Source organism: Tamandua tetradactyla, chromosome 13, assembly GCF_023851605.1.
Source record: "Tamandua tetradactyla isolate mTamTet1 chromosome 13, mTamTet1.pri, whole genome shotgun sequence".
Lineage (NCBI taxonomy): Eukaryota > Metazoa > Chordata > Mammalia > Pilosa > Myrmecophagidae > Tamandua > Tamandua tetradactyla.
The window spans coordinates 38123992-38148029 of record NC_135339.1 but is presented as its reverse complement, the minus strand read 5'-3'; the positions used below and the strand labels follow the sequence as shown (position 1 = coordinate 38148029).

The 24038-nt window shown below is 36.4% G+C and overlaps 1 protein-coding gene across 6 annotated transcripts in view; it reads left to right on the top strand.

Moving 5' to 3' along the window:
* The window catches only part of PHYHIPL (phytanoyl-CoA 2-hydroxylase interacting protein like), a 273373-nt gene that overhangs the window by 187880 nt on the left and 61455 nt on the right, over window positions 1–24038 (top strand). The window contains exon 1 of one of the 6 annotated variants that reach the window (XM_077125266.1): window positions 12160–12504. The exons of 1 other annotated variant lie outside the window; for it this stretch is intronic. In XM_077125266.1, coding sequence (XP_076981381.1) covers window positions 12399–12504 — 106 coding nt within the window. In that variant the 5' untranslated portion in view covers window positions 12160–12398. Of the gene's footprint in view, window positions 1–12159; window positions 12505–18502; window positions 19637–19955; window positions 19980–24038 lie in introns of those variants that run through there. 4 more of the 6 variants (XM_077125267.1, XM_077125270.1, XM_077125268.1 and 1 more) reach the window with 4 other exon arrangements.

Here is a 24038-nt window from a genome sequence, read left to right as displayed (position 1 = left end):
ATAGAACCAACTTCTGGTCTTATTGATTTTCTCTACTGTTTTCATATTTTCAATTTCATTTATTTCTGCTCTGATCTTTGTTATTTCTTTCCTTTTGCTTGCTTTGGGATTAGTTTGCTGTTCTTTCTCCAGTTCTTCCAATTGAACAGTTAATTCCTGCATTTTTGCCTTTTCTTCTTTTCTGATATAGGCATTTAGGGCAATAAATTTCCCTCTTAGCACTGCCTTTGCTGCATCCCATAAGTTTTGATATGTTGTGTTTTCATTTTCATTTGCCTCGAGGTATTTACTAATTTCTCTTGCAATTTCTTCTTTGACCCACTCGTTGTTTAAGAGTGTGTTGTTGAGCCTCCACGTATTTGTGAATTTTCTGGCATTCTGCCTATTATTGATTTCCAACTTCATTCCTTTATGATCCGAGAAAGTGTTGTGTATGATTTCAATCTTTTTAAATTTGTTAAGACTTGCTTTGTGACCCAGCATATGGTCTATCTTTGAGAATGATCCATGAGCACTTGAGAAAAAGGTGTATCCTGCTGTTGTGGGATGTAATGTCCTATAAATGTCTGTTAAGTCAAGCTCATTTATAGTAATATTCAGATTCTCTATTTCTTTATTGATCCTCTGTCTAGATGTTCTGTCCATTGATGAGAGTGGGGATTGAAGTCTCCAACTATTATGGTATATGAGTCTATTTCCCTTTTCAGTGTTTGCAGTGTATTCCTCACGTATTTTGGGGCATTCTGGTTCGGTGCATAAATATTTATGATTGTTATGTCTTCTTGTTTAATTGTTCCTTTTATTAGTATATAGTGTCCTTCTTTGTCTCTTTTAACTGTTTTACATTTGAAGTCTAACTTGTTGGATATTAGTATAGCCACTCCTGCTATTTTCTGGTTGTTATTTGCATGAAATATCTTTTCCCAACCTTTCACTTTCAACCTATATTTATCTTTGGGTCTAAGATGTGTTTCCTGTAGACAGCATATAGAAGGATCCTGTTTTTTAATCCATTCTGCCAATCTATGTCTTTTGATTGGGGAATTCAGTCCATTAACATTTAGTGTTATTACTGTTTGGATAATATTTTCCTCTAACATTTTGCCTTTAGTATTATATATATATCATATCTGACTTTCCTTCTTTCTACACTCTTCTCCATACCTCTCTCTTCTGTCTTTTCGGTTCTGACTCTAGTGCTCCCTTTAGTATTTCTTGCAGAGCTGGTCTCTTGGTCACAAATTCTCTCAGTGACTTTTTGTCTGAGAATGTTTTAATTTCTCCCTCATTTTTTGAAGGACAATTTTGCTGGATATAGGAGTCTTGGTTGGCAGTTTTTCTCTTTTAGTAATTTAAATATATCATCCCACTGTCTTCTAGCCTCCATGGTTTCTGCTGAGAAATCTACACATAGTCTTATTGGGTTTCCCTTGTATGTGATGGATTGTTTTTCTCTTGCTGCTTTCAAGATCCTCTCTTTCTCTTTGACCTCTGACATTCTAACTAGTAAGTGTCTTGGAGAACGCCTATTTGGGTCTAATCTCTTTGGGGTGCGCTGCACTTCTTGGATCTGTAATTTTAGGTCTTTCATAAGAGTTGGGAAATTTTCAGTGAAAATTTCTTCCATTAGTTTTTCTCCTCCTTTTCCCTTCTCTTCTCCTTCTGGGACACCCACAACACGTATATTTGTGCGATTCATATTGTCCTTGAGTTCCCTGATACCCTGTTCAAATTTTTCCATTCTTTTCCCGATAGTTTCTGTTTCTTTTTGGAATTCAGATGTTCCATCCTCCAAATCACTAATTCTATCTTCTGTCTCTTTGAATCTATCATTGTAGGTATCCATTGTTTTTTCTATCTTTTCTACATTGTCCTTCACTTCCATAAGTTCTGTGATTTGCTTTTTCAGTTTTTCTATTTCTTCTTTATGTTCAGCCCATGTCTTCTTCATGTCCTCCCTCAATTTATCAATTTCGTTTTTGAAGAGGTTTTCCATTTCTGTTCGTATATTTAGCATTAGTTGTCTCAGCTCCTGTATCTCATTTGAACTATTGGTTTGTTCCTTTGACTGGGCCATATTTTCAATTATTTGAGCGTGATCCGTTATCTTCTGTTGGCGTCTGCGCATTTAGACAGATTTCCCTGGGTATTGGATCCAAAGGTTTGGAAGATTTTTCTGTGAAATCTCTGGGTTCTGTTTTTCTTATCCTGCCCAGTAGGTGGCGCTCATGGCACACGTTTGTCTGCGGGTCCCACCAGTAAAAGGTGCTGTGGGACCTTAAACTTTGGAAAACTCTCGCCGTCCTGGGGGTTCGCTAGCCGAAGCGGCTTGAGCCGGCCCGGGGTCCGAACGCAGGGAGGGTTGCTGGTCGCCGCAGCCACGGAAAGAGCCCGTCCGAATTTCCTAGTCGGCCCTGGGCAACAAGCGTGGCGGGAGGGCGCCAGCGGCAGCGGCCCGCCCGAGAGAGTGCACGTTCCCCGGGAGTCACGGGTTTGGAAGGGGCCTCCCCCACCCGTCACTGTTCTCCGCGGCCTGGGGGTTTCCGATCCAATTCTCTCAGTTGGTCCTGGGGCTGCGCGTGGTGTGGGCACCAGCCGCCTTTGTTTCAGGCGACCGCCTCTCCAATTCTCCCAGCCGGCCCGGGAAGGGGGAAGGGAGTAACTCCAGCCGCTTGCCACCCCGCCCGGTAAGGCCCGCGCGCCTCGGCGATCTCACCCGTGCTGCTTCTCTCAGCCAGCCAGCCGTTCCAGGATGGGGTACGCTGTCTTTTTTATCTCTGTTGTGGCTTTGGGCGCTTTCTGTATCGTTTCTACTCCCCTAGTAGGTGTCCTGGAGAAGAAACTAAGATCCGCGCGTCTTACTAAGCCGCCATCTTCCGGTAGTTATTTTCATTTGTGATATTTTAAGCATAATTACCTTTAATATCATCTGTGATTTATAAACAAGAGACCTGTAAGCATTTTGTTCAGCCTAGAAACACAGAAGTTGAAGAAAGTTGTCATGATGAAAAATGAACATTACTGTGAATGACTTTACGAATGTGAATATCCATATGACTGTCAAATAATTATCAAAGAACACTTTTGAATATGAATGAACAGGTAATTAATTTTTTTCTTCTGGTAATTAATTTTAAAGTACTTATTTGTAATCAAATTTTATAGTCTCTGGGCTATAAAATTGCTGTACTGTGATCAGATCACCCCTGTTGCATTGAGTTTAATTCTGGGCATTATATTTCAAGAGGGACATATGTAATTTTAGAGCATATTCAGGGGAAAGTAAATAAGATGGCAAAAGGACTCAATATCCTTTGAAGCAGAGCTGCAGGGTTTGCAAAGATTTAGTCTGGAGATAAGAATCAGCAGAGATATGATAGACGTTTTGAACCATAGATAGGGCTGCCATATGATGAAGAATGAACTTTTCTCTGTATCTCCATGACCAGTAGAGAAGAAATTTGACAATGGAGAAGGTTTTTTATTTTGTATGATGTTGACTATTAGAGCTGTCTGTAGGTAGGACAGGCTCATTTTGTATTTACTAGAGGTATTTACATACAACTTAGCTTGCTTATTGTGAAGATGGTTCAAACATTAGAAAAGCAATGGTAATAGGTGAGAATATGACATCTTTATGAATATCATACAATGAACATTAACATAGAATGGGATAATAAATAGTCTCATGTCTGTATTCTAATGATGAGAACCCTTATTAGGAATAGCAGAAGATGATTTTCATGTGTCTCGGTGGTCCTCACTATTGTTACTTACTTATTGAAGCCTCTTCAGGCATAGCAATAATGGGATTATTTTTATGATGCTGTCTTCTCTTAAATTAACCAGAAGTAACTCCCATTTATCTGCATTATAGGATAACAGTAATAACCTAGGGAAGGGGAGGTGCTGGCAAACACAGAGTTAAGTTAATGCATACACATACATATATACATACATATACATATGTACATAGTACTGAATCAGCATTCATTGCATATTATTGACTGAGTAATTCCTTTAATAAACTTCTGCCCACCCTGATATTTTTCTCATTATACATCTTGAAACAGGTCTAAGTTTGGATAAGTTTAGGTAATTTACACTCCAATTGAATGTAGTGTGGATTACCACTTCATTTATGACAAATATTAAAGAGGAAGTCTCGAATCAAGATGTGGTTGTTAAAATAAGGTTTATTATCACACTAATTAGTGTATGGTAATAGCATTATATATGATACCATTATATATAATGGTATATAACATTACTGATGATACCATGCAATGTCAGGTGGAGTTGGGCAGTCTGAAAAATGAGAAGGCCTTTTAGAGATCCTGCAGGCATTTTCTTCATTTTAAAAATGATTTGGGGAAGCTAAAATATGTTCATCATCGTAAGAGCCACAGCTTTTAAATTTCGACTAGTGACAGTAGAAAGTATTCCAAAAAAGGCAACCTGTTTGTCTGTTCTGAGAGCCATTTTTTAGTTGAGATTTGTTTATTCATAGATATTTATCATTGGAAATAACTTTTGGGGGTTTTTTTTGTTTGTTTTTTTCATGGGCAGGCACCAGAAATTGAACCCAGGTCTCCAGCATGGCAGGTGAGAATTCTGCCACTGAGCCACAGTTGTACCGCCTAACTTTGGGGTTTTAAAAACAGGAAAAAAAGGCTTTTGATAATTTTTACTTGCTTCATATGACAAATGATGCTGTATTTTAGTACTATATTGTGATAATATTTATAATATATAACCATGAAGTATTATGAGAATGAACGTTATGTTTTAAAATATCAGAATATTGAAGGACCTCTCCTTTTTGTGCTTTTTTTTTCCACAGTATTGGAAACACAGTAATATGATATCACTCTCTCAAGTCTATTAATTCCTTTCTATCCCCAATCTACTATCCCTAGTCTATAATGTCTTGATATTTCTAAATTATAATGATCTCCTGATGTTCTGTTTTCCTACATTCCTTTCATCCTATGAAACATTGGCAGGTTAATCTTCTTGTAACACACTTGCAGTTGTCACATAACTATCTGAAAATCTTCATTAGCTCCCCATTAACTACAGAACAAAAACAGGTTGCCATTGTAATATGTTGAGTAAGTTCTGATTAACAGAGTGCTTTAGTGGGTTGATTTTATAGCAGCTAGATTATAGAATGGAGGAAGGTAGACTATAAAGGCAATTTTAATAATCTGATCAAAATGATTGGGACCTATATGTGGGTGGTGATTCTAAAATTCAGAATAAAGTATCATGTACCTGAGAAATATTGCAGAATTGCCTTTTTTTTTCATTTAAAAAATTTTACAAACAAACATTCCTCTTTCTCCTCCTCTCCACATTCCCCTTCCCCCAGGAACATCTAATCTGCTTTCTATCTCTGCAAATTTGCCATTACTAATCATCTCTTTTAAGTAATATCATCAATTTTTGTCCTTACATGCCTTACTTATTCCACTGAGCATAATGTTTTTAAGGTTCTTTCATGTTGCAGCTTATATCATAATTTCATTTTTTCTTAAGAAGAATAATATCCCATTGTGTATATGTAGACTATTTTGTTTATCTATTCATTTGTTGATAGAAACTTGGGTTGTTTCTAGCTTTTGGCTGTTACGAATGATTTAGTTTCAAGGCTGCTAAATCAAATACCATTCAATGGCTTTGGCTTGAACAATAGGAATTTATTGGTTCATAGTTTTGAAACTATGGAGGGTTTCAAAACAAGGGGGTCATCAAGGTGATGCTTTCTCCCAGAAGACTGTACTGTTCTGGGCCTGACTGCTGGTGGTCCTTGGTCCTTGGTCCTTGGCTTTTATGTTGCATGGCAATGCACATGGTGGTCTCTCCTGGCTTCTCTTTTCTCTTCCTGGTCAGTTGACTTTCAGCTTATGGCTTCTCCCTCTGACTTTCTCTCTCTGTGGCCTTCCCTATAAGGTCATCAGTAATAGGATTAAGACCCATCCTAATTCATTTGGGTCACATCTTAACCGTAGTAACCTCATCAAAAGGTCCTATTCACACCCACAGAATGGATTAAGTTTACGAACATGTTTTTCTGTGATATACAACACTGAAGATTGCTGCTATGAACAGTGGTGTATAAGTATCTGTTTGCAAGCCTGTTTTCACACTCTTTGGGTATATACCTGGAAGTAGGATCACCAGATCAAATGATAATTCTACATTTAATTTTTTTTAGTATCTGTAATATTATTTTCCCCAGTGGTTGAACCATTTTGTATCCCTACTAGCAATGTTCAAGAGTTCTGATTTCTCTGTATCCTCTCCAAAACTTGTTATTTTCTGTTTTTTAAATAATAGCCATTGTTGGGGATATGAAGTGGTATCTCCTTGTGGTTTTAAATTGCATTTCCCTAATGGCTAATGATGTTGAGCATCATTTTGTGTGTTTGCTGTTCATTTGTATATCTTCTTTGGTTAAAGATTTATTCCAGTCCTTCACCCCTGTTTTAATTGCATTGTGTGTCTTTTTGTTGTTGTACTGAACAAGTTCTTCATATATTCTGTATATTGAACCCTTATTGGATATTTGGTTTGAAGCTTTTCTCCCGTACTTCGGTTTATTTTTTCACTTTCATGTTAATTCCCTTCAGTGCACAAGAATTTCAGTTGTTTTGATCATAGTTTGATTTAAAGAAGAAAATTGAAAATCAGAAAGTGGTGTGATATTGTGTGGCTAAGAGGATGGTGATGCCACACTGACTATAACAGGAGAAGGTAGAAAAGGGAATCGGTTTTGGGGAGGGATTGGTGAATTAGAAATGATTATGATTAATTAGAACATATTTATTAGTTTAAAATATGGCAATAGCTTTTGATTAGAGTTGAGAGCTTGGAAGAGGAATTTGATGATGAAGGTGAAAACTAAAACATTAAGAAGAAATGAGAATTTATGGGAATGCATGAATTCTCTGAGGAAATGACTTTTTGCAGGGAAGAACATAGTATCAGAGGCTGAACTTTAAAAAACACCTCCCCTCAAGAGGGCAGGATAAAAAACACTAAGCTCACATAGGAAGAGATCCAGTAGAATTCAGAGTTACAAAATTTCATGGAAATAAACTGCTGAAATAACAAAGAGAATGCAGATGATAAAGGTCTTTAAATTTTATATTATGATATATAAATCTTACCAAATCCAAAGGTGACATTTGAGAGTAAGAATCAGAGTGATGGAGATGGGTGATAAGTTTTAGAAGAATTTTTTTTAAAATGCAATGAAATAATAACACTTTATATCAGTTTACAACAGGCCCTTTATATTTATTAGAATATAAAGAAATTGGGTAGTAACCATTTGATTTAAGTGAGATAATTTTTAAGATCAAGGAAATTTGACAAGTGTTCAAAGCCAGAAAGAAAGAAGCTGAAGATGAAGGGGGGAAAATATAAGTGGAAAGCTAATTCTATCCTGCATCACACAAGCACTGAATGGACAGTACAGGTGAGGGAAGAAGTTGTAAGTGTACCAGAACCTATTGAGCTAAAGAAAAAACAAATGGGAAACTTCACTCTGCCTTCCTTTTTTCACAAGTGTGTGTGAGATAATTTAAAAGTGAGTGTAGAACTGGGGGTTTTAAAGAGAGAAGATTTGAAATAGCCATTGTATCACTAAGCAAGCTAAATTTTAACAGCATGAATTTAATGGGCAAGTCTTCATGGATTTCTATTTACACAATCAGTGTTTAGTGATTTAGAATTAGTAATAGAAATCAAATAGTGGGGAGGGATCTAATAGCGAGTGTTTGCTTATGGGCTTGGCAAAGATCTACCAAAAGCCAACATAATCTGACATGATTTTTAAAAGCCCATATACTAAACCATAAAGATATTCTAAATATGGAAGTTCTCAATGTTTTAAAATAGTAAACATTTCTAAAAATCTGTATTATAATATTGACCAGACAGCCTTTCTTAATGTGGTTCTTCACGTCCAATAAAAGCATTCTAATTTTTTGAAATGCCTTACAGTTCATACAGTGTTTTCTTATGCATTATTTTGTTTGATCCTAAATCCAGACACTATTCAATTTGAGTCAGGACAACATAATTTAGAATATTTGAGTGGCTTTCAACTTTGACTCTGTCAATCATGAATTTCCTGTTGCCCTGCTGTTCATAAAAAGTGCTTAGGAGAAGTTGTGATAGTATTATGAGAAGAAAGAAAGAGCCCTTCTTTATTTACCCATGGATTTGGTTCCCACCTGTTTACCCTCTTCCTAGCCATATAAACCAGGGTTGTGCCTAAGGCTGAGGGTCATATAAGAATAATATCTGATTCTCCAGCACTAGCGAGCTTGCCAAAAGGACTTTGTAACCTGCTTTTGCTTTGATAAAATTGTAGGCTAGCTGATGGAGAATAATTAAACATGTTCAAAGCACTGAAGTTCATTCAAATAATTCAGAAAATTCAGTAAAGTATCTTCACTATGAAAAGTACCAAAATATGTGCTTAAAATTTACAACATCATAGGGGAAATGAGAAATGTTAGGGGAAAGAGGTACAGGATTTTATGTGATTGCGAGCTCAGGATGTGTGAGCAGAGTGTTATCACTGTCAAAAAAGCTAATGTGCTCCTGGGCTATATTACAGGTGTCTGGAATATAGAACAAAGATGATGATAGCCCACTGTATTTTCCCTTTTATATTCTTATTATATTTCCACACCTGGTGTGTTCACCTATGGTGGCTTAGAGAAGTTGGAGCTATCCAAGGAGAGTATTCAAAATGATGTAAGGACTCAAAACAGTATGTTATCAGAAATGTTTGAAAGAACTAAGAGTTTTTAGTTAGAAAATATATATGCGCAGGAGAAGGAAAAAGTATTATCATTAGTGCATATGATCAATAGAGGGGAAACTAAGGGGGGCAGGTTTTGGCTCAAAATGAAGTCTTAAACTTATTCACTGAGATATGGGAGCGAGGTAATAATGTGTTTTCATTCTAATCCAGGAACCAGTATTCAGTAACCATTTATCAGTTTCTTTAGGTAAAATCCCATTTCTTTACATAAGTTCCTCAGTTTCTCAAATTTCCACCATATTCCATAGATCCTATTTTAGATGGTATTTGGAACTATCAGGAGAGAGGCACTTGTATTACCTTGAAGCATTGGTTGGGACAAAGGGCCCTTGGATTTGAATGTTGTTTTCTCTCTCCTCTGGGTTCTGTGGTGACATCCTTATATGCTTACTTGCTTCTGGTCTTACACTTGAAGTTGGTGGCCAGAGGAACTCATCTACTTTTGTGGTTCAGTCAGATCTTGGTCATCTTCTGTGATTGGGTCTCATCTCTTTGATACTCTAAACAACTCTGATGTAGAAAGTGCATCCCACAGTCTTTACTAGAGGATCATCACCTTCCTTGTCAACATTAGGCTTATGGCAGGCCTGCTGGCTCTCAACTCAGTTACCTTCTGTGTACACAGCAACTTTCAACAGTCTGGAGAGTAAACCCTTGCCCTTCCTTCCCCTAACTATAATACCTTGTTTAAGTTGGTTCAAATGTGGTTGCCCTTTCAGTCTGGCCAGATATATCCTCCCCCTCCCAGAGAATTGAGGACTAGGGCAGAAATTCCTATGCCCTTGAGTTTTCCAATCACTATTTGGATGTTTCTAAAGCCACAGCCTCTCACCTACATGATGAATAGAATTTTTTTCTACCTCTGGCCTACCTCTAGCCACCATCTTTCTTATGTCAATCTCAAGCCTAATCCTAAAGTTGACTAAGATATTGTTTCCTCACAAAAGGAAAAATGCATCTATTTGGTCTACCAGGCCTAGCTTTAATATGTTAAATTATACATTTATATACTTGACAATGCCTTGTTTTGAAGTGTAGCTACTTGCTAAAAATAGCCTATGTTGAATATTCAAAATATATTAACTCTTTCTCTTTATACTTTTTGTGTAACAAAAAAAAGGTGCTTTGGATTGAATAGCTCTTAAACCTAGAAAGCCAAATTAATAATTTTCAAAGCATTACCCCCTTTTCCTATTACACAAATATTCTGGCCTACAAATTAATCATGCCAATTCCCCATTTAAAACCTTTCAATAATTTTCCATTCCCTTAAGATAAAATTCTGTTTAGAGGCTTTTCTTGACTAATCAAACTACATTAGGACCCCATGCACTTCCACAGCTCCCTTATTTTCTCTTCATAACACCCATCATACTTTTACTTTTTCAGTTTGAATTCCGTACTTCCAACACTAGCTTATTATACTGGACATAGCAGGTGCTTAATAAATATTTGTAGTTGAGTTATAGTTGCAATTATATGCATGGGTTGTATTTCTCATTTGTAAATCAATATATTGGTATTCTGGTTTACACAGTTCCTTTTGTGATTTGTAAATCTGAGACCACCCTTAAAAGATGAACCCATTGTGGTTGGGTTGGCATTATCAATTTCTAATTTTACACAGTCGGGCTGTAGAACACAGGAAATTCACCAATAAGAGTCTCATTGTCATAGCTTTTGACAGGTAATAATTTACCCTCTCCTTGGGGACACCTTGTCTTGACAAAATAATTCTTTTAAATTGCAAGCAGGAGATCCATCTTTGATACTAAGTTCATAATAAGGGTGTTTCAGTGTAAGATACCTAATTATCTTCCCCAGATTCTTCTCAGTTTACAGTTGTACCAGGTTTTCTCAAAGGCTTATTTTGTCTTGTTAGTCCTTAAATTTTATGAGGCTTCAGTTAACTAGATTTAGTCATGTTGTGGCAAAATGGATGTAACTGGAAAGGATAGCACATAGTAATCTATATATGTAGATTGTTACTTTATTGGTTAACATTCATGTTTGAAAATGGAAAATAAATAAAAGAAACTTGAATTCCCAACAAGTATACACACTAAAAAAAGCGGGGAGGGGCACTATTTTTGGTCATAAGATAGCAGTGAAACTCAGATATTCCAATAAAGTAAATGGGAGCAACAGGCTGTGACCTGCTTCTATTTTATTTTAAAAACATTTGCAGGTCCACTAAGAGCACTATAGGATTCATCAAAAGCAATGGGCAGGGGGTGGTGCACCTGTGGCTCAGTGGCAGAATTCTCTCCTGCTGTGCGGGAGACCCGGGTTTGATTCCCGGTCCTTGAGTTTCCTCAAAAGCAAAACAAGTAAAACAAACAAAAATTCAACAAATGATGCTGCAATAACAGGTTCCTTACATGAAAAAATAATGAAATGTGACCCCACCATACAGTATACAATAAAAAAGGGTGGGGGGGGAGAAGCAGTGGGCATTCAAGTTCAGGGTAACTTTATTTTCTATTGTAGCAACAATAGGTCCTTCCATTTCCATAGGTCCAGAGGCTGTTCTCTCCACTACCCGTCCCCCCACCCCCTTCAGCAGCTCCCAGAACAACGCCTGGCACAGTGAAGTATTCCATACATATTTGTTGAAGGCAGCTAAATTGGAAAGTCCATCTGATGTGAGCGGCTCTCCACCTCTTAAACACGTCTGCTTCCTTCCTAGCGGGTTGGCTGGCATCCTCTTTCCTTCACCTTTCGGGCTGTACCGAATTACTGTTTGCCCCCTCTTTGGGGTGGCCCAAATCCCTGTACCTAAACCCTGCACTCCCCAGATAATCTGCTTCATTTTTCACACGGAGGCAGATGTTTCTGTCTGAGGGAGCGGGGTGCGGGCAGCAAGTAGCCAGGGTGCAGGAAGCCCGCTGGCTCCAATACCCCAATTCAGAGGATCTGGGCCTTTATTTTTCCAGTCTTTGAGAAACAGCCAGCCTGCTCGTTCTTGTGTCCCCGCAATCACCTCATTACTAACTTGGGCTCCGCCTGTGTGCGGAGGGTAAAAACCGCCGAACCGCCATCACCCGCACAGCGACTTAGGAGAACGCGCGCGCTCCGCTGCCAGACGCTTTATGTGCGGGGGTGCGGAGGCCGCGGCGCGAAAGCAGCTGGGGGCGCGTGCGTGCGGGAGGAACAGCCTGTGGGTGCGGGTGCGGACGCGGGGAGGGAGAAGAGGGAAGGCGCAGCGTACCAGTAGGTGGGCAAGTTCTCTTGCGCGCGTGCGCGCGCGCGCCGCTGCTTCTGCCTCACGTTCCCCGCGCGCCACGTCCCCTCCCCTCCGGGAGCGCGCGCTTCCCGCCCTCGCGCTGGGTCTCGCTCCTTCTCTGAGTCGCACACTCCCCTGAGCTCTCGTCACGGCGGTCGCCTCGGCCGCGGCTGTCCTACCCGACGGCTAAACCTTGGTTCTCAGTGCGGCGTGCCAGACCTTCTTCCCTCTCTCTGCCACTCGCTTTCCCCTTCCCGCCCTTCTCCCATCCGGCCCGCCCAGAGAGACTGGAAACGAAGCCGGCGGGTTCGAGAGGGAGTTAGAAAAATGGAGGTGCCGCGCCTGGATCATGCCCTCAGCAGCCCCACCAGCCCTTGTGAAGAGGTGATCAAAAACCTCAGCCTGGAGGCCATTCAGCTGTGCGATCGGGACGGTAAGAGCGGCCAGGACCGTGAGGAGAGGGGCTGAGCCCGCGCGGAGGCGCCGTGGCCGCTCCGGCTCCGCCGACGCTGCCCGCCGGGATGGCAGGGTCTTTTGTTGTTCCCTCTGTACAAATAAATACAGGTGCAGGCTCCTCTCCGCCCACCCATCCTCCCTTCAGATCCCAGAAACAAAAGAATGCTCTGGGGGTCCTTGGCCGCGGCGCCCCTCGCCCGCCCAGCCCCGGCCGAGGAGCTGCCCCTGGAGGGCGCCGCTCTCAGCCGCTCGGCTCCTGCCCGGGACGAAGCGTTTCTGATCTTTGCCGCAGTCCGGGTTTCGTGGGTCTCCCGGCTGGGAAGGGGAAATGCCCTCCCGATGCTCCTAGCGCTCCCCCTTACCCCACCCCCAGCAAGCACTAGTTAGCATCCTCTGCCCAGAAACTTATCAGTTTCTTTTTTAAAACCTCCCATCTTCAGACTCCCCAAATTTAGACGACTTTTTATCCGCCTTAAAATGGGATTAGTATGACAGTTTTTCAGGAAAAGAGTGCGTTTCAGCACCGAGGACAGTAACAAGCTTCGTGGTTCTAGACTGTGGTTCAGAGGTGGTCAGAAATCCTAAAAGAATTGCCTAATATGTTTGTTGCGATTCAGAATAGGCGGCGAGTACTCGCTATTGTGTGTTAAGAAGTCGTTTTAGTCTATTGTTAAAGTTGGCCGTTTCCTGAGGAAGGGAATTGATTGAACACAGGTGTGAGCTTTAAGGAGAGTAAGCTAGTTCTTTGCCCGGTGTGAGTAAAGTGCTTCTGGGTTAGTTGGAATAGTTGGAGAGTCAATGCCTTTTCAAAAACGTGGAGTAGAATTTCATTTGTAAAGAAATCATCTGATTGTAATTGGCTAGCCAAATAATTGTAAAATTGTACATCTGGCAACGAAGAAACAGTTTACACATTGTCAAGAGAAGACTGAACAATTTTAACTATAAATGAAATTAAGTTTTAACTGTACCTAGGGAGGATTATTTTAAACAGTCATTCCCCACGGTTGTGTAGAGCCGTTGATATGTTCACAATAAGGTCGTAAAATTTATCAGTGTGTTATCCAAATAGGGAGCAGAGTTCTTTCTAAAGTCATTTAAATGGTACTGACTTGGCTAGATGTTACTCTTTGGTTCGTTTAGGCCCACTGAGCTCTAAATTCCTGTTTTATTGGTGAATTTAGAAAACATTGTAATTACTCTTTGATTCCAAAGTGACTTTGAATAATTTCTGAAATAAGTGTAGTGCGAATAAAATAAGTATTCTTGAATAGGCTGTTTATATTTTCTTTATTCTTAGACTATTTTGGTTCCCATAGTAGCAGGTGAACATAATTATGGCATCTAAAAAAATTAGTTCTTTTGGTGTTTCATTATATAATGATTTTATAATGACTATAAAGGTTATTTTTATGCTACATAGAAAGTCAGTTAGGTTTTAGTTTATACTTTGATGAAATACCTTTTTGGAATGTTACCATTGTAAGCTGTAAATAGATTTTAATTTTCTTAAATTGGTTTGATAAAAAACCAAGAATCTCATAAAGATGGACTTCATTTTTATTTACTTCAGTGATTTATCAAAAGCTCATTCCTGTAGTAATTAAAAAATAGATATTTTACTGCTGCCCCTCATAATCCAGTCATCTCAATATTTAGAATTGCATTTACCACAAATTTCAAAGATATTAGGGAAAATAAAGTTCTTTAAAAATAAAGTTAACAGGGTTAATGTAGAATTTTTTTAAAAACCACATTTGCTATGATCTAGAGTACCAGCTGTTTTATTCTGGCAGTGTTTTTAAGTTTTTCCTATTCATATTGTGAATCCTGCAAAATGAGCAAATTATGTAACACTTAATTGGGGAGGGGATGCTAACACTAAGCAGTATCTATGAAATTCCTACATTTAAAGACTTCTAATTGAATCGACAGACTAATTTAAAAGGGTTTTATATAAAATAGTTATATCAACAAATAAAGTGTTCCCTCCTTTATTAGAAAATGTGTAAAAGTTTGGAAATAGCTTGTGTAGAAGTTGTTAAATGTTAACTTTTTTTTATTTTGGTATTCTTACTTCACATGTCAATTCCAAAATTATTAACCTGGCTTTATAGGAATAATTTAGAGGGTATAATTGTTTTTCACAAAATAGTTTATGAAACATACTAAATATGTAAACCAAACCTTGTTTAGCCAAATTTAAATGGAGAAATTGTAAAATTTCAGCTAGATGTTCTTTGTTCACTTCCTTCTCCTCATTTTCCTTCGGCCTCTCATGTCATTATTTTACTTTTGTAGGTACAAAACACAGAAAGATAGAACATGGCAGAATATGTGGTAGCTCTATTTACATGCTTAAATACCTAATAGCTGTATTTTCATAATTTTATGATCATAGAAATAAATTTGCTTGGTTGTTCTTTACTTTTCTCACTTTTTAAAACTCAGCTGTTAATTTGGTGATGGTAAAAAAAAGTGAAAGCAGTATTAATTCCTTGGAAGTGGAATAAAGAAGGAGATTAGGGGAAAGTATAATTTTACTCTCTCCACTCATAGATTTTTACTTGGTAGTATTTTACGTATTGCATTAACCAGGAACTATAGCTGTTGGTGAACAAAACTGTGTCTTGTGTTTCTTGTGTTTCCTTGATTCTCATGTTCTTGTCTCTTATTTTAATTTGAATATATATGTTTACATTTTTATAACAATTCATAATGCTTTTTTCATAGTTTCTCAAAGTATTAATAGTCTCTAAAGAACATGAGATAGAGTTCAAGTGGTCCTGGCAAGCTCACTTTGTTTTCTTGTACAGGAGCACTGCCTAGGCTAGGTATCACTTCTACTTCAAAGTGAAGATTCAGGAGGAAACCTTCTGAAGATATGCTATTGATTAGTGGTTTCTGTAATCCCTATTGTAATTAGGTGAATACTTCTGTCCCTCATTATGTGCTCTGCAGAAATGTACTTACATTGCATATATGATTTACTTTAGTTGTAGTGTTTTTTTTAAATGAAAGGAAAAACACATTAATTTCTCATTTTGAAGCATTAGTGATATGGGAACCCATTTCCAGTTTGTTCCTTCATGAAGCTGCTTCAGAACCTCACTGACCTGTGACAAAGCAAAACAGCCTCAACACTAGATAGAAAATTCTATATTCTGTTTCTCTTCACCTTTTTATCATACATATACATATTTTCACCTTCCTTTCCTTGCTGAAAAGTAAAGATTTTTCTGTATATTGCCTTATCCAAGCTCTCTGCACCCTTGTTATAATAGAATGAAAGTGCAAAATTAATTTATGGTGCAGTACTGAAATAAACCCCCAAGGCCTCCTAGTTTTAAAAAGTATTACTTCCATGGTTAAGGCCTTTTATGACTGCCTTAGATACACTTTATGAAGTTTATGATGCTAGTCATCAAGGGAACACGTTTTAAAGACAGAAGCTGATAGATTTCCCTTTGTTTGTCACTAGCGATAGTCCTTTGGGGTAAATGAAAACAGAATCTTCTTTCTTTAACATACTTAAAAAGATAAATTCTTTTGAATTTGGACTTTATCATATCTATTTGAGTTATAAATCACTTTGGACTTCCTTGTTTATGCTTATTGACAGGTCAGTTAAACAAATTTTAACTTTGGAAGCATAAAGAAGCACGAAAGCCTAATAGCACAGGCTGTGTTAGGTAATCGTCAGTGACATCTTTTGAAGCAAACATTTAGGAAGAATACCCAAAGTTGTTACCTCTAATATTCTTTTATTCCTTTTTTGTGAAAAATAACATATATACAAAACAATAAATGTCAAAGCATATCACAACAATTAGTGGTAGAACATATTTCAGAGTTTGGTATGGGTTATGGCTCCACCGTTTTAGGTTTTTACTTTTAGCTGCTCTAAAATACTAGAAACTAAAAGAAATATCAGTATAATGATTCAGCAATCATAATTGTTTGTTAAACCCTACCTTCTCTATGTAACTCCACCATCACCTTTGATCTTTCTCCCACTCTTTAGGAGCATAGCCCATTTCAACTTTTTCATGTTGGAAGGGGCTGTTGGTAGTATGGAATAGGGGGTGTTCTGGTGAGGCTGGCTCCTCTCCATTTCAGGACTTATCTGGTCCAGGGACCCATCTGGAGGCTGTGGGTTTCTGGAAAGTTACTCTAGTGCATGGAACCTTTGTAGAATCTTATATAATGCCCTACTTGTTCTTTAGAATTGGAAGGAATGGTTTTGGTTGGGGTTTGGCAAGTTATGTAGGCAGCAATGCCTAACTGAAGCTTGTGTAAGAGTGACATCCAGAGTAGCCTTTCCAATCTATTTGAAATTTCTCAGCTACTGAGAAATTTGTTACACTTCTTTTCCCCTTTTGGTTCAGGATGGCATTGTTGATACCACAGTGCCAGGGCCAGATCATTCCTGGAAGTCATCTCCCACACCACCAGGGAGACTTTCACCCGTGGATGTCATGTCCCACTTAGAGGGTTGGACGATGATTTCACTTGCAGAGTTGGGCTTAGAGAGAGTGAGAGACCACATCTGAGCAACAAAAGTGTTAACTCTAATGTTCTTTATTAAAATAATGTAACATAGTCATCACTCATTCTCACTGGCATGTAGTATAGCATGGTGGTAATACCATTTTAGAAGCAGGTAGATCTTTGTTAGTATATTTGTCAAATGTGTAACCTTAAGCAAATTGCCTAACCTGTTTTAGTTCAAGATTTCTCATTAAAAATGTATATAATAATGCCTATCTTGTTGGATTAGTGAAAGAATTAAATGAAATAATACTATATAAAATTTATCATGATTATAGATAAAAATAAGAGAATAACAACTATTATTGCGAATGGAAACTTATTTTCCACATAATTCTTGAACTGCTTTCTGTTTATTTTTTGGCTTTTTATATCTTTGTTGTTTTTCATAATTTCTTCTAGTGTGTGTTTAACTAGGGCATTGTTCTTCTGTCACTTCAGCTTCATAAGAAGTTAATGGAAACAATAAACTCTTATCTATTACAGAATAGAACATTTTTAGATCATAGAGTATTCTGTCTTTTATTTCTATTTTACTATGCCATCAGTAATATCCTGGTCAGGCTTACCCCTAAAATCTGTTTTCAGTTTCTAGCTCAAACCTGATGTTTGCTGCTTGTCATGTGCCTCATGACCTTGACACCTGCTTTAGATTGGTGTTTTCATTAGAGCCCTCCTCTGTACTTGTTTTACAATTTTTTCTTTGTGATTTTTTTCTTCCTAAGGTTTGATCTGTACTACAACATTTTGATCTGTGAATTTCCTTTGACCCAGGTGTGAGTATAAAGATGATATAAATTTTCATTAGTGGGTATTAAACAAAAGAAAAATAGAAACCAAAACAAACAAAGGCGTCAGAACCATCAGATCATGTTAAACCAGTTCATGTCCCTGGTAGAGGTTCTAATTCATTTCCAGGGAATATCAGAAAGTTATTACAGTAAAAGCCACATCAAAGGATATGTGTCCAGACTCCCTCCAGTGGTAGAATGACTGATGTGTCCTAAGTAGTAACACAGTTGGTTTGCTTTGTTGCCCACATAGGCAGGTCAGAAATTCACTCCCCATGAGTCACTCACTATCTAGGCAACTTCCTAGTCACTTAGTTTTATCTCCGCTGATATTTTCCCCTCGTTTAGTCACAATTTTGCTTTTTTCTCTAACTTCTATGAGTATAGTTTCTGGATAACATATATTCTGGGCCCCAGTATTAGCAGCAGCTACACATCAATCATTACTTATTGAAGCAAGTATAATCCTTCCTTCTATACTTTTTCTGGTTTTCCTTCTCTGTCCTTAGTAGATACATAATTTAATTTTGCTTTATAGAATTTGTCTTTTTCTTGCTTTTTTCCCCATTTCTGTTAAATTTCTCTAGAAGAATCTTTTCCTCCTTTATTGAGTATTCAAATTGTTTTTACTAATCTAAAACATGCCTCATCCTTTAACTGTTTAAAATACTTTATTATCACTACTCAGTAGTTAATCAGTGACTTATTAGGTAAACTATGTGTTTATATACACACACATTGAGAAGTAAAATTAGTATTTGGGGAAGACAGCTAGCAAATATCTATAGAAGAGTTGGAAAGACTAGGAAGGAAAAATAGATAATAGGCATCAGTATATGCTCTATAGGTAAGAATAGAAGATGGCAATGGTATGAAACAAATCCAGTAATTACCAAGAATTAATAATTGATTGAATTTTTAGGCAAATAAAGTTACCAGTAGTAACTTCTGGAAAATCTGGGAAATCAGTAGTAAAATCTGGGAAATCAGAATAATCATTAAGAGGCAAAAGAACGGAAATACTGTTATACAATGTGATAACATTAAATTTTTGTGACTCAAACTTGAAATATCAGTGGACATCCAGGTATATCTTAAGCCTTTTCCAGTGACACTTCCCTCTTTCATAAATGTAATATTGCCAAAACCATAATATATGCTGCCTTCTCATTATCACTTCAACATGGATCCCCACAAGACAATGTACTTACATTCTTTTTAGACTCTTTCTTTTATTTCTACTCTTCAGAGGTACCTATAGTTTAACAATAATACTTGGAACATTATTACAAAAACTAGCCATTTGACACTTCGTTGAAGATTTTGTTGAGATTTTTTAATTATCTGCAAAAAAGATAGTATCAGAGTCTTTAGACATATTTTTAGAAGGACTGAGTATATAGTCGGAAGAACATATGAATTATGTTAAGACATTTGCAATCTAACATTAAGAGACCCCTTAGGAACTTACATTAAACATTCAGCAATTATGTTCTGAGATGAGTTCTAGAATGGGGAGGAGCATCATTCATAGAAACATATATTCCCTTAGGGAGGCTTAAATTTGAAGGAAAAAAAAAAAAGATTAGGAATCGACTTCAGTTTCAGGTGACTTCTGATGAGGTTTATATTTCATCCCCTGAAGAAAAGGAGTGATCACAACCTGGGGAAGGTCAACTTTGAACCCCACAAAATGAAATAAATCTACAACACAGGTTTGTTAAAAATGCATACAGGAGCTATTCATTTTGAAGATATTTAATAGATGTGAGTTGAACAAAGAGTATTATACTCTGTATTGTACTTAGTTTCATTTAAAAATTGATGTTATGATTATTTGGGCCAAATTTGTGGTTCATTTAAAAGAGACTGTTACTTGAGGATTTTTTGAGATATCTATTGTAGTGTTTGTGACAATTAGTGTAAATAAATCTGTCTTTTTGTTTTCTATAGCCTGTGGGAGTGTTGCTATCTACTAATAGTATCGAAGACTTGTAGCTTCTAGCTTCCCTAGAAATAAGCCATTAAAAAAGATAAAACACAAAACATCTTCCATATGTTTGCTTTGTTTGGCTTGGAAAATAATGTCTCATATTTCCTAAGTCTACAGGTTGGTGAACTCTATTTAAAAATCAGATAAATGAAAATAAGAATCACTTAATTTTGAAAATTTACTATGTGATTTGAGTTATGACTATGATGTAGAAAAGGAGTCAGCAAATTATAGCCCTTGGGCCAATCCACAAGCATGCTGCCTGTTTTTTAAGTAAAGTTTTATTTGAATGCAATCATGTCCATTTGCTTATATATTGTCTTTGGCTGTTTTCTTGATACAAAGGTGGAGTTAAGTAGTTGTGACAGACCTCATAGCACGCAAATCCTAAATATTACCTGACCCTTTAGAGAAGAAGTTTGCTAACCCCTAATGTAGAAGATTGAAAAAATAAGTTTATCTCTCTCAACAGGTACAAAAATATGAAGAAAAAGTGTTTCTGAAAAAAATTGTAATCTCGTTTTGTTTTTACATACTATCTGAATTTTGAGATTATGCAAGTCACTTAGAGCTTTGTAAAGCAGAAAAGTCTTACCAGGCATTAGGCTAGTTCTTTGTGAGGTCAGTCAGAGGTGGATAGCCCTCCATGCCATTGGGTATGATAAGCAATGAGAGAAACAGGCCCTAGTTTTAAATTGAAATATAGCCTTAATACAAATAAATTTAGAAAGAAATACTAGTTTTGCACCAGTATTTCTAGGTACACTCAGATTTCTATTAATAGCCATGTAAAACAAGTATCAAAGATGATGATGTGAACTTTGAGAAATATGAATAGTTATATTGACACATATTACACAAATTTATGCATGTTTTATAGCCTGTCTTCTAAACCAAACTCTCCTTGCAAGAGTCAGGGTCTTATTCATCTTTATTTTCTGTAGCCTAATGTAATAATTCTCAAGCTATCTGTGGTAAGGGAACAGTTTTGTTTTTTTTTATGATTTCCAATCTGTCAACTTGATCCTTTATAAAAATATAATGATGAACCCCACAAAATGATATTAAAAAGATACAAAACACAAGACAATTTTTTAATCATTAGATTCAACAGACATACAAATCTTTCTTTCAGTTTCCTATAAAAGGTTCTAAATGCTTAAACCCAATTTTTATCTTTATCTCATCACAGACTAGTAACAGATAGTTTTCAGACCATCACTTGTGGGTTGACCACACATTGAGTAGTGCTGGTAGGAGGACAGTGCCATTCTATTCTTGTTCAATAATTTATATAGCTTTAATCAGTTAAAATTCTCAGTTAGTCTCTTTTGAGTATTTTTACTTGCCTGATATTTTAAATATTTTGTTATGCATGTATTCCACCTCTCAGGTCTGTGCTAACAAGAAAAAAAAAAAAAGACAAAGAATCCAAGAATGAATGCAACTTAAATCCTGCATTCAAAGAATTTGCAGTCCAGTTAGGGAGACAATATGCTTAATAGATAAATGTGTTAAGTACTACAACAGAGTATAGAAGAGAAAGTGGTTAATTCTGCCTTTTATCTCCTATGGCTTCATAGAAGAAGTGACATTTTTCTGGAGATTAAAAGTAAGATACAATTTTGCCAGGAGAAGAAGTGGAAGAAGAGCATTTCTGGTAGAGAGAAAAGCATGTTTAGGGACATTAAATCACATTATGTTCTGGGAATACAGGCTATTTAGTATTGCTGGAGGAAGGAAACATACCTGATGGGAAAATAAACTGAAAGCTAGTTAAGGCTAGCTAAATCATGCCAGGATTAAAGGTGTTGACTTTATCTTCTTAATTTATTTGAAATATTCTAGTTCTAATTAATAAAGAAACTATTTGCATTGAAAAACATTTTGCAGAACTTTAATACTTAAGGGAAGCATTTTATTAGTATATTTTTATCTCCTGCAATTTCAGTATTATAACATTTTTCAAGTAGCCAATCAGTGGTTATATGGGAAATTAAAGTTAGCAGCTGTGTTTGAAAATTACTATTGTATGTCAGTTTCAGCATCCATTTTACTTCTGTTTATTTTAACTGCATTGTGTATATAAAAGTTTTTTTATACAAACAAGTAGTAGGAAATCATAATGGTTTTTAACTCTTACTGTCTGCCTTCTCAGGATACACTTCAAATAAATTGATCCAGAACTTAAAAACAAGTAGATTTTTTTTCCCAAGGCTGAATCATGAAAGATAATGATGTATTGCGTTTGGAGTGAATGAAAATGTATGATTCTTCAGTCAGTACGTTTCTTTATTGATCTGTGAGAAAATAATGTATCCTGTAATATTCCAAGATAGACATTGGTAGCATTTTAAAAATATTTATATCTTAGCGGTGATCTATTCAAGTTTCTGAACAGTTGAATTTATTTTACTTGCATGATGAATATTTACTGCAAGAATCAGTTTCATTGCTGAGACTTTATGTGCATTTATAAGCTTGGCAACACTGTGACCTGTATTGTCAAATTGGGTTCCATCTGCTTATTAAGGAGCTAGATGCTATGAAAAATGAATTCTGAAATTTTGTTTGTAACATTTTTCAGGTAGCTCAGAAACAGAATCTTCAATTTAAACAATATTTTGATTATTTAACAATTATCTTAAAATCTAATTGTTATAATGTACAATTACGACTTGATGAAAACTAGCAACAGGCTAGTTTTTTTTTACAGGCATCACCACTCCTGAGGGTTATTATTTTATTTGACTTCTTTTAATACAAGTTCTTTTAATGTAGTGTCTCAGCATTTTAGACAATTTAGCTGATGGTGTGTTGAGAACTAATTTAGATATTAAAATTTTCTTCTCATTGTGTGTTTTATAGACTGGTATACCATTCTTGAATTTATCTGTCTGAAAAAACTCTGCAAAAGCAAAAGGAGAGATATGCCATATTCATATTCTCTTTTAGTTAAATTGGAAAGATTTTACATAATCGCAGCTTGTAAATGAAATCAAGATATGGGATGAATAATTTTTGCATTATTTTCTAAGTTTTCAGACATAGAGCCAATATTTTATTTCCATTTTTGAAATACCTTACTCATTTAACATATTTGTTGCAGTAACAGAAATGGAAGATTAACAAGTTTTCCCCTCAAAATATCCTTATAGGATTTTTTAAAAAACATTTTTATTGACAAATCTTCACACACATACATTCCATATGGTGTACAATCAGTGGCTGACAATATCTTCATATAGTTGTGTATTCATCACCATGATAATTTTTTTAGAACATTTGCATCATTCCAGAAAAAGAAATAAAAAGAAAAAAGTCATACATGACATACCCCTTACCTCTCCCTCTCATCGATCATTAGTATTTCCATCTACTCAGTTAGTGATTTTGTTTTGAGTCCATTTTAATTGTCAGATTTAAAGTATCTCAAGTGCATTTTGTTTGTTTCAAAATTAAGTAACTTGTAGAGACCATATTAATTGCACTGCAAAACCTTATTATATAAAATTGAAGAAGAACTTGTCAGTTTTTACCACTACAAAATAAATTTTAATGACACATGACTATCATTTTATTTCGGCATAGACTGACTATGTATATTTATTTCCTTATAAACATAGTTGATAGTGACGTCAATACTAGCTCAAAGATCAACCGGTACTAACATAGTAAGACTTAGAAACATCTTGGGCCTTATCAATCTCGATATATCCATTCTTAATTTTTTTTATAACATTTCCTCTTTTTAACTAGGGATCCATTTCTAGTTTTATAGATATTTCATTACCTATACCAGAAAACATGTACCTCTATTCCAATTGAGAATAACTGTATTACAAATATAATTAGAGAAATGCAAAAAGTTATAGTAAACCCTTAATCTAATTCGTGTGTTTTGATGAGAGTAAAGGCCAAACAGATGCACCTGAACTTTCCTTGCCTGCAACTAATTGAAAGCGGCACAGAAGTACCCAATGTGTGTGTTTGTAAAATTTTGCCATGTGTTTATTTGCTGGCTTGACTTTAAGAAATCATGACTGGGCATGTTTTTTGTTTTTTTTTTTTATGTTTTACTTAGAGAAAAAAAATTTTTTTTTATGTTTTACTTAGAGAAAAATGTATACCATTGAGTATATATATTAGAAAAGAAGAAAGATCCAGTATCAGTAA